Source organism: Perca fluviatilis, chromosome 13, assembly GCF_010015445.1.
Source record: "Perca fluviatilis chromosome 13, GENO_Pfluv_1.0, whole genome shotgun sequence".
NCBI lineage: Eukaryota > Metazoa > Chordata > Actinopteri > Perciformes > Percidae > Perca > Perca fluviatilis.
This window is the reverse complement of record NC_053124.1, coordinates 23,214,287-23,231,770: the sequence shown is the minus strand read 5'-3', so window position 1 is coordinate 23,231,770 and position 17,484 is coordinate 23,214,287. Positions and strand designations below refer to the sequence as shown.

The following is a 17,484-nucleotide window of genomic DNA, read 5'->3' as shown; positions in this document are numbered from 1 at the left end:
TTTAATAATATCAAAGGACTCTGTGTATCATCCGTTCATTACATTATTTAATTCAACCTGGGAAACAATTCGTAGGCTTTAGAACAAGCGTTTTCTTGTTTTCGTTTTGAAATGGATAATCTAATAAACAAGATACCAAAGATTAGAAAATATCCACCAATATGTCTGTCATAAGGAGAAACAGTCAAAGGGTTTAAATGTAGGTTGCTGGCAGCCAAACACAGTAGTTGACCGCTGGGTCATGTACAGTCATATTTACAACTTTTACATTATATTCAATATAAGCAATAATGTGGTCATGAAAATGTTTTGTATTTGTATTGTATTTATATTTTTACAAATATTTGAAAATATAGCACGATTTAAGAATCTTTTTTTGCAATTGTTACAATTTGTTTAGTTCCATCTGAAGAAATCACATCCTTCCTATAAGTCCTCTATAAAAGATTCTCAGCCAAAAGTAGAACAAAACTAAATCTTACCCGCATGAAAGCTGCTAAACTGGATTAACGGACACAGTCTAAAACGTCCCAAGTGTGCAGTGTTAATGTTAAGTCGTCTGAACAGAAACCAATATTCTTTAAAATAATAGAAGAAAATGTTTTGGGACTTTGAGTCAAATCAAGATCAAAAGCCAAATCAAAGATTGTTTTAACAAACCTTGCAACTTAACATTTAACATAACATTACCTGCATTGACACACTCAGTCTTTTTATGTGTACAGTCATTAATACTACATATGCTCATAAACACAATAAAACAATTATTTAAAAGTGCAAATTAGTTTTGGTTAACTTTTTTGGAAAACAATGGAGTGTTAAAATGTAATGTAAAATAAATAAATAAAGAACTTGGGATAATGACCACGGTGGGAAAATGTTCTTCAGTCTTTGTCTTTACCCTTTTTTTGTGCTTTGTTGGATTTGTTGAGGATCTTCATGAGGTTTTTGGACATAAAGTATGGCTTCTGTAAAGATCCATCGTTCCGCTCCAAGTCCTCCACTGTAAGAAAAAGAGCCAAATTGAGTGACGTGATGATATAGCTTATTTCGGTGTGTATTGTTGTGTTATTCAATTAAAAAGGATTCTAGTTAGCTTTTTAGCTTGAAATTGACACATTAAAATGTGGTTATCTTAAAATGATTTGAGTATATTTGCATGTTCCAAAACCTTTCCTTATACAAATAAAGATTCCTTGTGTCGGTAGTATTTCTGTGTGAATAACGTGACTGGTAAAGGCGTTTAAAAACACTTGCGGTAAACTGCAAAAATCTACTCACAGAAGCAGAGGAAGAGTGTATCGACACACATGTTGTACACACTGAAGAATCCGTGAGCTATGAGGTAGCTACCAAACACCACCGTCTACGAAAAACAGATTTGGAAGAAGAAAAAAGAATTAGAACAAACTAAATATCAAAAACAGAGAAGAACCATTTGTAACTTACAATAATTGGCATCCAGTAGTAGTTGAGGGTTTCCGAGTTGAAGGTATTGCCTGGTAGCACTATTCGTCCAGAGAAGAAGAAGAAGGACAATACGCCTGGAAGAGACAGAGATTTCATTGTCTCCAATCTTTCCTGATGCATTCATGTTCATTTCGTATTGGGCTTCACTGTATTAAGAACACATCGTCATTCATTTACTGTATTTATCTTTTTTTATTTAGGTAAGATACTAAAGATACTCAGAACAAAATATTGTAAATCTGAATGTTTAGTCCAAATATATTGGTATCAGCCTTCAAAATTCAATCCATCAAACCCATCACATTTCTTTAGTCTTGGATTTGCCTAAGGAGGCCAGTATACGCAGAACTGCATGTTGGATGGTGGTTGGCTGTGTCCGACAATTTCTGTAACTTTCGAAACTGACGATGCGACATGCATGGAGGTGAGAAAGGAGCCACAGTTTGAACTTTTCTCTCCACCTCTCTTTTTTTATACTTGTCACACAGCTTTAACGTGTACAAAAAAAGTATCTTCATGAAAAGACTGAAGTCTGAAGATGCGCCCAGTTATCCCCGTATTTAAATGACATCACGACTCCCGCCTCTCGGCTGGCTCTCCACTCTGCCTTCCAGTTTGGCCGTTCCGAACAACTATAAACACTTTTGGTTTCCAACATAATCAGACAACACGTCGTATGAACTGCTTCTTCTCTAGTCTTGTTCTTCTTACCTACTCCTGCGACCACCAGCAGCTTCCCGAAGAGCAGCAGCAGGTCTGTCACTTTATCAAGCACCACGACCCTGAGGGGACACAGGCAGAGTCAGAGAATCATGACACTACTCACTGAGTCGCTCAAACACAGGCAAATATATTCATGTTAGGAACAGGTCAGACAACATGTAGCCAGCCAGCATTGGAAACACTAAATCTCATTTAGAATAGGGAACATGATTTCAGCACAAACCTCACAACATTTCTCATGAGCAGGGAGAAAGCATTTTTGGCTGAGACGCAAAAGTTTTTCCCATAAATGGCAATCTGTGGAGAAAAGAAAATCAACTTTTTTAAGGAAAAGAAAATCGAGAAAGTCTATATAATAAAAATAATATCCAATATATTATATGAAAACATTTTTGTTGTGCTGCTCAGTAGGTTTTTAATGGAGTCAGTAGAAAAAGCGTAATTTAATTTCCAGCAAAGCATGTTTTTTTTCCCCTTTTGATAGTACTTTGTATGATTTAAGATGAGTGCTACAAACATATTATTACCACAATAATAATAGTAAAAATTAAGATAAGAGGCCTAACACCTGTACAATAATATGCTGTGCTCACCATGATGTAAGCGTTCCTATTGATGAACTTGATGAACTTCTCCAGACACCAGAGGCAGCACTTCAGGCAGCACAATATGAAACGTGCACATGGATTCTGCGCCGCTGGAGATAAGAAGCCAAAACATGTATAAGTAGCCCGTCATTTATTGGACTGTTTCTTTTCTGCATGTCAACTGCCTGCAAATCTTTAGTATTCATTCATCCACTGAGACATTTGTAAAATAGGACTGGAGATTAAGTAAAGAGACTTTTAAAATTGTGTCTGGATTCAATCTCAGAGAAAACAGATCTTCGCAGTGCTGTAAAAACTATGCCTCTAAAATGTCATCTTTTTATGAGCTAAGAAAAACAGCTTTGCTTTGTGACCATGTATTTTTTCAGCTAACCCCATGGGTTTGTAAAAGTTTATTTACGTACCCATAAATTAACATGCTGTCCTTTAGTTTATCTGAAAAAGATAGTTGTTTTGGACAGTGACAGCATGTAGCTTAAAGGGCCGTATTAATACATCGGCCAATAATCACTGAAATATGTCCTGGGATTCATATATTATACCCTCAAGACTAAAAGTTGCACTGACTAAACTTTGATCCGATGTCAAGATTAGGATTTAGCAGATAAAACATGTTTAGTATTCTTTTAGGTAACACAGACAGTGAGATGAGGGTAGGTCAGCCTCTTACCTTTTGTTTTGTGGTCAATGTACTCCAGAATCATCCTTACTATCTGCACCAGGGTCAGGATCAAAGCACCAAATGCCAAGGAGCCCACATGGTACCTGAAATGTAAAAGATGGTACCGTCTCACTGTCTGGCTGAGGTCTGCTTGCCCAAACTGTTATGTGTAGGTCTAATGCGCCCTCTAGAAGCCAGAGAGGGAACTGCAGTCCGCCACTATGTCCTTGGATGTACTCTGAACTTTTGGGTGAAGTTCCATTTCTGCATCACCCTCTACAGGTATTTAACCGATGTGACAGCAGCTCATTAACCTACCTGAGTGAGCGTATAAAGCTACCACACACGGGAAACATGGGGATGTCAGCTGGTTTGGTGAAGGCCCAGTAGTAGGAGGAAAAGGCACCGGCCAGCGTACACTGCCCCAAGGCGATGACGAAGTTGACACACCAGAGAAAAGCCACCACGTTGTAGATCTGCAGGTTGAAGAGGTTCCTCTGGAAGAGACCCTCGTTGTTGTATTTGATGAAGATGCAGCTGGCTGAGGGGCAGCCTGGGTAATCGGACGAGGTGAAGTTCTGAGAGGACGAAAGAATGAGAGAAAGAATGATGAACAGTTGGTGCAACATTTTCTAGATGGCTAGTATTTTAGTTTTACAGAGGAAATATTTAATATTATTATATTATAGTTGTCTAATTAAACCAAAGATAAAAATGTGAGAAGGTTTCACTGTTTATGTCCACCCTGAGTTCCCATTCTGCCCGCTCACCTGAGGGTCACAGTCCACAGTGCCATTGATCATCTTACAGTCACTCAAAGTGGAGTTGAGAGCCACCACTTTGTAGATCGGGCCTCCTGAAGTGGCCAAATATCTACAATCATCAGTTTAGGAGAACAGATCCTCTGGACTGTAGAGTAACAAATAAACACACAACCTCAGACATGTTTTAACAATAGTCCGTGCCTACACACGGTGGTATTAACAGCATGCATCCAAACATATACACACATAAAATTAAAGGATACAAAGCAGTGGCGCCCCAGTAAGCAACACACACCAGCAGGAGAACAAAGGTGACCACAGGGTACAGCAGGGTGGACATCATGTGGCTGATTGCCCTGGAGATTATGAACACACACATCTTGAGGTTATGCCGAGGTCATATGCACTCTTAACGGAAAGATACGTAAAAAGAATTTAAACATTAACCTGATTAACCTTTAAAAGTTGCCCACAAAACTGTTTTTACTTGCATTTTTTGAAATATGTTAGGTCCATATGTGTTTGTGTTATGTCGTGAATGTGAAAATGAATTGCCACCTCCTCTGTCAGCTCTAGCCACTGAAAAGAAATAAGCGGAGAAATCAGGCCAATTACAAAAGCTGGTCAGTCTGACATCATGTTGCCTAGGCTCATTACTATTCATGAGCTCGTCCAGTTGCGCTGGGTAAAGGATGCTGATAGCCAGGCTCTCATTGGCTAGCTGTTAGCCAATCAGAGTCAAGCAGCTTAGCTCATTGAATATTAATGAGAACTGGCACAAACTGAGCTGAGTCTTCCTGCAGGCTTTCTATACCACGCTAGAATGGCTTGAAACAAGGTAACCAAGGTATTTTATTTCCACGTTATAGAGTCCATGGTAGAACTTCAGACATTACCACAAAGTAATGAAATACGTGTGGCAGGGCACCTTTAAATAAATTCCTTTTAAGATTGAGAACATCTCACATTAACAGACATTGGTTAATATTTGGTGTAAACCCTGTGGACAGACTTTTACTGTGTGGCATCAGGACTCACTTGCTGGACTCCTGGATGAGGGCGATGGCTATGAGGATTCTAGTACGCAGGAAGATGAGGGTCAGGAGAAGGATCGCCTCCACCACAGATATGATAATCACTGTTCATAATCATAATCATAATCATTAGTTCATAATATCAAATATGAACTACAAGTTGCAGCAATAACAATAACCCTTACATCAGGGTTATCATTTATCAGAAGTATTTTACAATGTAATGAATAAAGTGGTGTTGTAAACATGACGTGTGGCTTGTTCGTATACCAGCAATGGTTTTATTGAATTATTTTTCAGATGTGGCTGTGATTTGGCATTTATGATGTCATTAGTTATTTCCATTTTATACCTCTCATTTCCTTTGTATTGGTATTGTATTTGCCTGTGCAAAGGCTGCTGTGTCTTTTTATTCAATTTTATTGATTTCTAGTATACAGAGATCTTTTTCTTTGTTTTGATCTTTGAATCCAGAAGCTAACCTAATTAGGTTTTTGACATGAACACACCTGCCCACACACCACACCTAAAAAATAAAAAAACAACAGAAAAATAAAAAAAGATAAGACTTATCCCTACACTGTGAGAAACCTTTTGTGATGTTAATCAGACTCACAGAACGCCAGCCAGGTCTCTTGGACTTGCAGGTAAACCGCGAAGTTAGTGGTGAAGCCAATGTTAGAGATGGTAGCATTGGCTTGCTTGTAGTTGGCATACTCCCAGTAGCAGTGCCATATACCTGCAAGAGAAACACTCCAACAACTGAGAGGCTACTAGGCACATATATTTTTGTCATAACAAACAAACTGCCCTTGTCGACTTTGTGTTCGTTTGAGCTCCACTTGTTCACAAGCGAGGTTAAACACAGGACCAGCAACACTTGTTTTTGGTTGTGTGAGAGTCCGCGGCAAAACTTTGCATTCATAACCTAACTTCTAATAAGGAAAGTTATTTATCGAATCCACAGCCTTTCTATTCCACATGTTCAAGTGAATTTCCGAGCAGAAAAGAATGGAAGAAATAGTACAATTATTAATATTTCTTAAGAAATCTATATTGGTACTAAAAATCCTACTTTGCCTTAAATAACTGCTCCAGGTGAGTGTTTACCATATGCCCCAGCGCCCAGGACTCCTATGATGAGCACCCACACCATGACTGGAGCAGTGAATCTCAACAGCAACAGGAACAGCATACTGACCACCATGGCTATTAGCAGACCACTGAGAGGGGAAATGAAACCGAGGATTAAAAATAAAATCTAAAACCAGTTTAACAGTTTAACAAAGGATGAAGAGGTTTAAGAGTTAAGCATATTTTTATTAAACTATAAGAAATATGAGACATATAAAATGTATATCAAATGAACATAACAACCTGTGATCTAGAATTGTGTTGTCATAAAATTCTAAATAACAATTAAATGCTTATTTGATACAACCAGGAGTTCAGCTCTGTAATAGATGGCAACTCACAGGAGGATCCATGGCCATGACGACGCAAAATCCTCAAAGATGCGGACGCCAATCTCTCTGGCATTGAAGCCATTCACAATATCCCTAATGAAAACAAAAGCAAGGACAGGCTGCGTTGGCGACAGTTCTCCTTTTCAAACAGTAAAAGTGAAAAGTAAAGGGTCAGGTAAAACAAATACAGCGAAGAAACAAGGGAAAACTAACAAATGTGTTCATAAAATAAACAAAGACAACATTTCTGTAAAGCCTGTTGGAAGTTACTAAAAGTAATGTAGTGGTAAAAGCAGGCTAAAAAGATCAGAGCTAACCCCAGGCACTTAGTATAGAGAGACAGAGAATGGACCTTTGTATGTGTTGTAAAAATAATATACAGTAATGCGCTAACTCTGCAAGCACCAAGAGAGCATTTCACACGGCATCTAAGGCAACAAGAGCAACTACAACCAGCTGCTACACTAAAGGTCAACACAAAAACTCACGAAGCCACCAACCCTTTGCTGGTGATGAGCAGGAAAAAGAAACGTGGTTATTAAAAAGTGTATTTGTCTTCATATGTGCAGTTGTCTGTGATTTAAGACCATGTCCTGAAATTAAGATTCATTTTATTTTCAAATCAACACATGATGAGGTCAGGAATCCACTGGATCTTACCCAGTACCGTTCTTGATTATGCCGACTGTGTCATTGACTGAGGAGGGTAAACCTGGAATATTGGAGAATTGTGGAGGGATGCTCCCCAGCGCTGAGATATCGGGCAAACATCTCCCCAGCACTACAGTAGAGAAAATAATCAGCTTGAAGTGGATGAAATTATAATTCATTATTTGATTTGTTGATCTCTTATTAATTTTGCAAACTTTGCATCACAATCCACCATCCATTGAACATACAGAGACATAAACAAAAGGTAGCAGTATACTTTCTGTTTAGTAGCAGTTAAATTAGTACTAATATTTAAACGAGCCGAGGCGTGTAACTCATGAGCAGCCTTTACTACAGTGCTAATGTGTCCACCGCTTACCAGGGATCGTGGGTATATAGAAGAAAGGACACAGCTCCTTGTCCACAATTTCTTGAACAGTCTGTAAAAACATGATCATGTTGTTTAAAAAAAATAAATAATAACTACATTTGAATGGCTCAAAATGTCAGGTTATTTTTGCTGATTATTATGCAGCCCATCTTTTATAAAAAAAAAAAGGTTGCATTGCATTTGGGATTTTGGGACACACAAAGTTTACAAGTGGTAACAACATGGGACTTACCAGCCAAGTATTCATCAGGTTTATGGATGGCGCACAGAGGCTTTGATTGAAAACGTCTTTTGGCTTTACGTTTGGCAAATATGCCTGTATTCCCACAGCCCAGAACTGAGTGGGACAGCTGTCCACGCACACCTACAGGTAGTGAATAAAGAAAAATGTTTCTGGGACACTGGGAAAGTAACATTAGAAACAACAAAATCAAGCAGCCTTCTCTACCTGTGTGGTTGGACACTGAAAACCATTGAGAGCAGTTGCCATAACGTTAATAGATGTGGCACATTTGAGAATGTCAAAGTAGAGCAAGTTGGGTTGGCCTCTGAGAGAGAGAAGACAGAAAGAAAGAGGTGATTTTTAATCAGTAAAATGCATATTCATTATCTCATGTAACAATGATATGAAAAGGCGAGAGAGAAAAGGGATTACTTATTTGGTCCAATGCCACAGAACCATCCAGTTGAGTTTCTTGGATAAAGAACATGTCTAGGATCCCCGAAAAGCCAAGCTGATAGAAAAAAAAGCACATTAAAGCGCCCATATTATGCTCATTTTCAGGTTCATAACTGTATTTTAAGGTTGTACCAGAATAGGTTTACATGGTTTAATTTTCAAAAAACACCATATTTTTGTTGTACTGCACAGCTCTCTCTCACTGCTGCAGATCCTCTTTTCACCTGGTCTCCGTTTTAGCTACAGAGTGAGACCTCTTTTCTTCTTCTGTACTATCTTTGATTGCACTCGCACATGCACAGTAGCTCAGATGTAGATCATGTCAGCTAGCTAACTCTAGAGACAGTAAAAGAAAGGCTGTTTCTCCAACTTTGGTCAGTTACAAGGCAGGATTAGCTGGGAGACTTCTAAATGAGGGCGCACATGTAAGTAGTTCTTTTGTAGATTATGGTGAACTTGTGTGTGTTGTAGCAGTGCTTTGCTATTGAGAACGAGGTAGCATGCTAGCGTTAGCATTAGCGTTAGCATAACGCTACGAGCTAACGGTTGTGGTTAGCCTGCTCGTTTCGGATTGTGACGTCACAGTCCGAGCCGATTTTGAACAGCTGGACAGCAGGACACGTTCAGAAACCGTATCTCACTCAAAACAGCATGGATGGATTTTTTTCAAAGTTTGTATGTGTGTGGAAGCACCAGAGACACAAAATAACACCCCAAATCCCAGAAAAAGTGTTTTTTTTTCATCATATGGGCACTTTAAAACAGAGATAAGGAGAAAAGTCAATGACGTAAAAATGAATGAAAAGTTAGTCAGGCAATTTCGATTTTATGTTTTGCACTGAAAACAGTTCTACTGCATGTTTTTACTTAACACAAAAACTGCACTTTTTTGCGTTTGTTTGGGAGGGATGTGAAAAAGATTCTCTACTGATTTATTGATTGAGGCGTGGGTGTGAGTTTGGTGTTACACCAAATCTGTAACCCATCAGATCCTCTAAACTATTATAAACTACTGTATCTAAACTAATTAGGACATTTTCAGTACAAATATTTTCATCATATTTACTCAATCACATACTTTATGTATTATGTTATATTATATTATATTATATTTGGTTAACATGTCAAATATTTAGATTGGGTCACAAATGATAATTTTTGTTGACACCTTTAAAAAATAAGGTGTCTTCTTGTTCCTTTTTAATCCTATTCAGGTCACAGAATTTGATGTAATACCAGCAATTAAAGAATTGTTTCAGTCCAACCACAAGAGGGCGCACAGTCTGACAGGATGCACTTTCAAGTTTTGATAAACATTTCTGTTGTTTGAATGCACTTATTGTAAGTGGACAATAGTGTCTGCCAAATGAAGAAAATGTCCATGTATTGTTTCTTTATCTGAGCTAGACACACACATGCCACCTCTGTTGATGTCATATATTTAGTGATATATTTGGTTGCTAAGAAATAAATCCAGCCCTCATGTACAAACACTGGCCAGTAGATATCTCCACTTAACCACTTCAACAAATCAACCTTAGCTAACCAATGCTTTTGAACTGGCTCCACTAAAGGGAAATAGCTGATTATTTGGGACAAACTCAGCGGCTGACACCCTTTACGTATCAGCCCTCTCTGTTGACTCTAGATAAGAGAGTTTGAATGAGTTTGATGACAGGGCAATAAAGAGCCACTGTCTCACGTAAAAATCAGCTGTTTGTACGTAATATTATTACTAAACATATAAAATGTACCTCTTTTTTTGTTTTAAAGCTATAGTGCGTAGTTGCTGTCGCCCCCCCATGAGGAATTCTAAGTAATGACAACAAAACTGTCGGCGCGTCCACATGATACAAGCCTTCCATGATCGCGCCCCCACACCTCCTCGATGCAGTTGCTAGCAGCTAAGGAGGACAAGATGGACTCTTCAGAAGAGGTCATTATCTTCACTTGAGTTTCTGCGCGGGAAAGTCGCCAGACAACACAATCTTCTGAACATAGCCAGACTGAGAAATACAGAGAGAGTTGTGTGGAGCTGATAGTCTTAATTAGCTTTGTAGCAACTAATTTGGCCATGGCTTGAATGTAACGGGCGTTCATTAATATCAAAAAGTTACACACAAAAGCTTTAATAATAAATCAAAGTATACAAATTACAATACATTAATTTGAAGAAAGGTAGGAGAGAAAAAAAAAAAACTAAGGATCAATAAATAAGAATATTCAATTAAATTCACTGATAAACAGCTAAAGCATTGTGGTAGCTCTGGCCCAACTGTGGAGTTCTTTCTATCTTGCGTAGAATGACAATTATGATATTGTTCCCCATTAACTGATTAAATGACTGCAAGCTTTAAAGAAATAGTAAAGATGTACTACCAAAGAAGTGAATAAAACAAGAATTAAATTGATTTGAGGCAGTGACTCTTACAAGCATTCAATGGAGGGATTGAGCAAGCCATGGTGAAATGTCAAAGAGACACACAACAGTCATTGTCTGAGGTTTTAATGGAGCAACTGCATTTTGGAACTCTGACCGTTGTGAAAGCTTAGTTACTTTGCTGGTTAGGATCTACAGTACGTAAATCCAGGAAGTAAAACCACAAACTGTCGTCTTTACACTTCAGTTTTTGTACGAAATAAACCAACAAGATCAAATGTGTTAATAACTGAGCTTTAGAGCCGTCCCCTGTACCCAGTTTTGGTGCTAAGCTAACCAGCTAGAGCAGTAATCAATGTTCTTATCTAACTCTCAGCAAGAAAGCAAATAAACACATGTCCTATGTTTAACGTTTTTCTGAATAAACAGAATAGACAAGAAAGGCCCAGAGAGGAGATGGTGGAAAACAATGATTAGGTATCAGTGGGTTAGGGAACGAGGGGCGGTGTTGGTGTTGTCAGTTTACTCTCACCTAAAATCCCGACTACTATGTAGCCGAGGATGACTGCCATGAACAGGATACAGCATAATATATCAGTGCACCCCCTGATGAAGAAAAGAGAGACAGCAACAGGTTAAAGTGAGTTGAGGCTGAGCTTTGCATCAAAGTTTGCCTTGGGGCTGACAAATGTGATTCAGTCAACAACAGAAACTTGGCAAACACACAAACAGCTAGACTGAGGATTTGGGGATTGAAGGAGTTAGGTAGAGAGAGGCAGCCTGTAGCCAATTGAGACAGATTCACCTTTTCTTAATTGGTCCATTGAATGCTGGGTCAAACTCAGCAGGTTCTCCTGGGAAAAGAAAACAACATTAGCTAGCTTTCAATGCAAATGAATCACTGACTGGTACACCGTTATCATGTTGCATTAATCAGCAACTGTGTTTGGTTTCAGACAGATAATCAAGGACACAGTTTATCACTCACTTCTGTAATGGCACTTAACCTGCAATTCCACCTCAAGGAAATGCACTGCTGATTAAATCAGTATATATGTGTGTGTGTGTGTGTGTGTGTGTTTTTTTTGTGTGTGTGTGTGTGTGTGTGTGTGTGTGTGTGTGTGTGTGTGTGTGTGTGTGTGTGTGTGTGTGTGTGTGTGTACAGTAGTTGAAATACTGAAAATAGGGGGAAGTTGGTGTGCATAAAAAACAAAGACTCTTAAGGGGAATGGCTAATTTTGTTAATTTTGACTCAAGTTCACTTTGAACACGGTCATTATGGGTATGAGTTTCAGGGTTAGCAATAAGAAAGTTTGTCCTTTTCTTAGAGTTAATGAATTGCAGTCTACGTGAATGAGGAAACACTTTTAGAGCCAAGAGAAGGAATCATGTATTTTTATAGGTTAGCTGCTCACAGGTGCTTTACAATAAAACCACTGTAACAGAGGTGACAGGTATTACAGGAAAGAAATGTTGTTTCCTGAAAACAGAGAGCCTGACCCTGTGAGCAAGCACAAACAATAAAATCTAGTGTGTCACACAACAAGCTGCTTTCCTTATGAACTAAAAAAACATTAGTTCCTTCATGTGCTAAGAGAGTAAAGAGAAAAGGGATCAGAGTTGAGGCACAGCCTTGACACTAGCTCAGGCTTATTTGACTAGAATTTGAATTTTAAAGCTTTCGGTGGAGGGAGATTCACAGAGGTTTAATCATTTTAATTGTTAAAATTGATCTGAAAACATGTTTGAGGAGATCCCAACTGAAAACATTCCTATAATGAGAGTCATCTTTGAGTCCCAATTAGCCTCCGTTGCAGGATAAACTGTCAGGCAGGATAAACTGCTCAGAGTACAGTAGGAGTGTGGGAGACTGAAGGTATGCCAGGCGGAGTGCCAGGACGGTTACAGTAGTGCAGGCAACAACTGTGTGGCCCTGTGCAGGTAACCGCATCTCTTCAGGAATAATTCCAAACAGTGACATAAGAGGGCCTGGATTAATTTGAACAGCTAAAACTGTAGAGAGAGCTTTGAAAATAGCCTTTCAATACCCCTCTAAGTTGGGACGGAGCAAGAACATGTGAATCAGTGTTGCATCTGCAGACTTTTATCACATATAGGGTTCATTTGTGAGTATATCTTAGCTAGTTTGGACTTGAACTTTAAATTGAACCAGAGTGTCAAGCACACATAGACGAAGAGTGAACTCAAAATTAGCCCAGGTCTCCTCATCAATTGTTATTTGAAGGTCTTGTTCCCATGTGCTCCATGTTCAAATTTTAGACAAGGAAGGGCTGGAAAGACATGACAGCATCAATCATTTTGTTTGAGGGTTTATTGGGAATAACACCCTTAAGATAATGTCAAATCTGTTAATATCTTTAAAAGAAATTGGTTATGTTACATTTTTTCTGACAACTGTTCGAAAAAGGGAAATTTGTTTTCTATAAAGAGGTCATTGAAGCAATTCAGGCCCCTCCCATGCCACATGTTGAGAGGGGTATTGTGTAGTTAGTGGTATGTGATCATGAAGATGCCTTAAGAAAGGTGTCAAGTTGAAAAACACACCAAAAAAAGGAGAGAATCTGCCTTTTTGAGCTCCAGAACTTTACTAGAAAAATAATAGTGGTAAAAGGTTGTGATGGAGAGCCTGAACCGTGATAAAAAGTATGCAGGTGTTCCTTTGGTTATGTGTCAGATTTCTATCTGATACATTAAAATACTAACATGCTTTCTCAATTTGATTGGTGCCAAAGGTATGGACATTTAGCCAGGCAGCTCACCATAATAATTTCTCATAGCAGCTATAGAGCTGAAATTATCTCCACTGGCTGTAATTTGAATAGGGGTGAATGGAGACTGTGTCAACACTGCGAGCACACTCTCGCGTCAGGACATCAGAGTAGGATGCAAATATTCAACCAGGATGCAATACATTTGCAGCTTTTTATTTTTTATTTATTATTATTTTATTTATTTATAAGCTTGGCACAGGATCAGATTCAGTCTAAACAATATACCAAGAAACTAAACACACACATTCAGAATAGGAAATGTTCCATTGAGCACTGGTACACTGAAACAAAAATTCCCTGTCTTAGATGAGAAGGGCACTCCTCTAAACAAACTCCTCTCAGTAATATCTGATATGGATCTTATGTTAACAACAAACAAGTGTGTGAATGATGTCAATGCCTCTGTGCTGTTTCCTAAACCTTCATTTGTGGAAAATCTGAAAAAACACTCTCGGCTATGATACTAAATGTTCTCAACAAAGAAACCGGTTGATCAGCCTCTTGTCATGCCATGAGTGTCAGATTTCAGCTCTGCTAGGATAGTGTCGTGTGTTTGGACTAAACGACAACGTGGACAATGGCTCACCGGGACTGTGTGACACATACTGTATAAAAAAGGACTTTTCAGTTTTATGCCCTCGTAAAAAGATGGAGGAAAGCTTTAAACCTTTAAACCTGGCTAGCTGTAAGACGATGGGTGTGACAGTCATCCGTTGACCTTGTGTCTCTAATCTTACTTTACTTTGCCAAAGTTGGGTAACATAATGAATCAAAAAGGTAATCAGTCATTTGGGGCAACAAATGAAGATAATGATCAAAGAAATTGATCACTTGACTGAAGGGATGCCTCTCTTTGTGATCTAAGTAAATATTGTAGACTGTTGGTTTACTGTACAAACCTCACTCTTCTCTATATTTCACTGTGAAAAAAAGGATGACAACAAGGTTAATTAGTAACTTGTCCCAATGGCAAAGAAAGAAAGAAAATCTTCTTTACAAAGTAGTGTAAGAGGGGAAGGGATGTAATGATTTAAAAGTGATTGTCTAAACTGTTATGGGAGTCCTGAATACTTCTGTGGTTAAACAGGTCAAAGCCATGACAGCAACAGAAAGGATTTCTTATTGTTTTCAATATTCAGAGAAATGGAGAGGGTGCAACTCGCGATTATTTTTGATTATAGATTAATAAAATGTATTCATCATTTAGCATACAACATGTCAAATAATAGTGTGAAATGCCCATTAAACTTCTCCAGAGCCCAAGATGCAAAAGTGCAAAACCTAAACATAACTGGTTTACTACAGTATGGCAGAGAAAAGCATCAGTTTCTCACAATAGTGAAGCTGCAACCAGCAAATGTTAGGTTTTTCTTAGACAAATGACACGTAATTGTTAAGTGCTAATCACTCACCAAATACTTATGACTTGTTTCCACTCTAATGGAGAGAGTTGCTGAATCTATTAAAAGTCAGTAGATGTCTGTTCATTAATCAAATTGTCTTTACCCCTTGTTACCTCAGCAGATTTAACAAACTTTCTGGTCAATGATTTGCAGAAGCAACCCATCGCATGCCACTTATTTCCCAACACTGAGTGTCTTCACATTCTTAACAGAAAAATAGGTTGCATTTGAAATGTGTAACCGCTCCGAACAAGACAAAACCCAGACATATTGTACAAGCGGCAACAACAGGCAGTCTGAATTAGGAAGTCTTAATGTGTTCAACATTCAAAAGGATATCTACTTCCTCAAGGCTACTACAACAGTAGAGAACTAGCAGGAAACAGATTCCCAATTAGAAATGATGATGATCATGAATTTACATATAAAAGGCATTTTTTGTTAACAGAGGTTCAGTTGTCACCATGAGTAGTAAACAGCCAGATCCGACACTTTTTTTGGCGACATCTTATTCTCTGTTGTTTACATAAGTTATTTGAGAAGACATGAAATGTGATTAGATATTGACCTCCTCCAGGGAAGGTTTGTTTACTGTAGCCTTACAAAACCTCCCAGACTGTCAATAGATGTGTGACTCCATCATTTGGCCTACATCAAATACCACAAAGAGTAAACAGGATGCAGAGAAACAGAGATCTGCTACACATGACTACAGACAGCTGAAAGTCAAACAGTCACAGGTAGGTAAGAAATGTTCCAGCAGATCATACTCCAAATATCTACTCTGTGTCTTTTAACACTTTAAAGCAAAAACAACAACAATTCTCTGAAGACCTGCAAAGGTGAAATTATTCAAAGTTTTTTTTTTTAAAGAAACAATAAAAAGAAAACTTTAATAATAAATTATAAAATATGTATTTATTTAATTTCTATAGCCAACTCAAAGCTGGCTGTTTATTTTAAGCATTTATCTGTAGTACAATTGTCTAGGATGTTTTGGCTCAGCTATAAATATATTATGACATACCGGTAACGTTAATTTAACAAGTTGTTTGTAAACCATTAACGTCCATGAGTGTACGAGTGTAACGTTCCCTCAGGTAGGCCTTGTTGGCACTCAGGTATACACTCACAAACATCAAGCCTACATTTGGCTTTAGGGAAATATTTCAGTTTCTCTCTTTGGCTCTATTTCACTAAAAAGGAAAAAATCTGGTGTAAACAATATAATTAGCTACCTATAACATGTAATATGACTTGAACAGTAGCTACAGTAAAACAGACAGTAAGATATCCATGCCAAAATAAATCACGTAATAAATCGTGAAAATCATTTGGTAAAATCAATTATTATAAACTTTTCTTGAAACACAAAATGTGTTGAGAACTCAGTATGAGACAAAAAAATAATCCAACATTATAGTTAGTAAACTACAGATAACTATGTAAACAGTGAACCCTCTGAGGTCGCTAACGTTAACGGGCGATGTCTACTCACCATATTCGGAGTCCGGCTTTGTTTCCTGTTTTTTACCCATTCTCCACCAGAACCTCCACCTGTATCTTCCTTAACTTCTAAAACACAACTTCCGTTGCTTAAAGTAATGTTAGGCCTAGTCTTAAAACTGTTTTGCAAACAGCTAAAATCGCGTTTAAAACGAGCAACACCGTGTCAGAGCGGCATGGTAACTAAGTTAGGAAATCTTTTTCTTCCTGGCAGTCGTAACTAGGCAGTGACGACATGAGCGCACCTGCTGAGGGATGCGCACCTGCGCATGCTATCAAAGATTGTTTATTACAATGAGGGATCACTCTGATCTGATTAAACCTCTCTCACAAAGAGTGAGAATGACCGCGTGGGCAAGGCTAACAGTATAGTTGCTATCATAAATATACGTATTTATATCCATGAGTGGTTATAAGTAGGCTACAATTTTGAAGTCCTTATACTTTACCTGAGTATTTCCATTTTGTGTACTCAATACCTGTACTCCACTACATGTTGGAGGCAAATTGCACTTTTTACTCCACTAGATTTGACACCTTTAGTACTAGTTTCTTTGCAGATAAACTATAAATAAATTAATAAATGATGATATATTATAAGCCAAGCTGTCCAGCATTATATAAAGTAAATAAAATTAGCCCCAGATTCACCAGCAGTATCAGCAACGTAATGTAGGCTACACATTAATGCATCAATAATTATAATCCAGTAATGTATATGATTCTGAAATGGGAAATTCAGCATTGACTTTGAATGTATTACTTTTAAGTGTAGTTGTAACAGAGTGTTTTTACACGGTAATATTGTCAAAAATCGGAATACTTTTTGCACCACTGTTCATCAGGTGGCAGCCGCACAGAGGCTCTTTGGTAATACTGCTTGCATCACTAAAAGCACAATATAAAGTAAATTGTTGGGGCTCTAAAGTGATACCATCATTATGATCTTGAGGGTC

The 17,484-nt window shown here is 38.1% G+C and overlaps 1 protein-coding gene across 1 annotated transcript; it reads right to left on the bottom strand.

Moving 5' to 3' along the window:
* Positions 1 to 29: 29 nt before the first annotated feature.
* slc44a4 (solute carrier family 44 member 4) lies at positions 30 to 16,794 on the bottom strand. The gene is made up of 22 exons (XM_039819874.1): positions 16,521 to 16,794; positions 11,633 to 11,681; positions 11,360 to 11,433; positions 8,424 to 8,502; positions 8,217 to 8,316; positions 8,001 to 8,132; positions 7,757 to 7,817; positions 7,387 to 7,507; positions 6,736 to 6,819; positions 6,371 to 6,483; positions 5,877 to 5,999; positions 5,265 to 5,364; positions 4,490 to 4,582; positions 4,233 to 4,335; positions 3,781 to 4,040; positions 3,472 to 3,566; positions 2,787 to 2,890; positions 2,417 to 2,490; positions 2,182 to 2,252; positions 1,450 to 1,544; positions 1,282 to 1,366; positions 30 to 1,003 (listed from the first exon to the last, which is right to left on the bottom strand). The coding sequence occupies exons 1-22, from the start codon at positions 16,558 to 16,560 to the stop codon at positions 885 to 887; spliced, it is 2,175 nt and encodes a 724-aa protein (XP_039675808.1). The 5' UTR covers positions 16,561 to 16,794; the 3' UTR covers positions 30 to 884.
* Positions 16,795 to 17,484: the final 690 nt, after the last annotated feature.

Bases quoted from the DNA above. Each gene is read 5' to 3' on its own strand.
- slc44a4 (XM_039819874.1), bottom strand. From the start codon at position 16,560: ATGGGTAAAAAACAGGAAACAAAGCCGGACTCCGAATATG. The intron at 8,317-8,423 runs GTAATCCCTTTT...TCTCTCTCTCAG, and splicing joins TGTGGCATTGGACCAAATAA to AGGCCAACCCAACTTGCTCT. The intron at 8,133-8,216 runs GTAGAGAAGGCT...CACTACCTGTAG, and splicing joins TTCAGTGTCCAACCACACAG to GTGTGCGTGGACAGCTGTCC.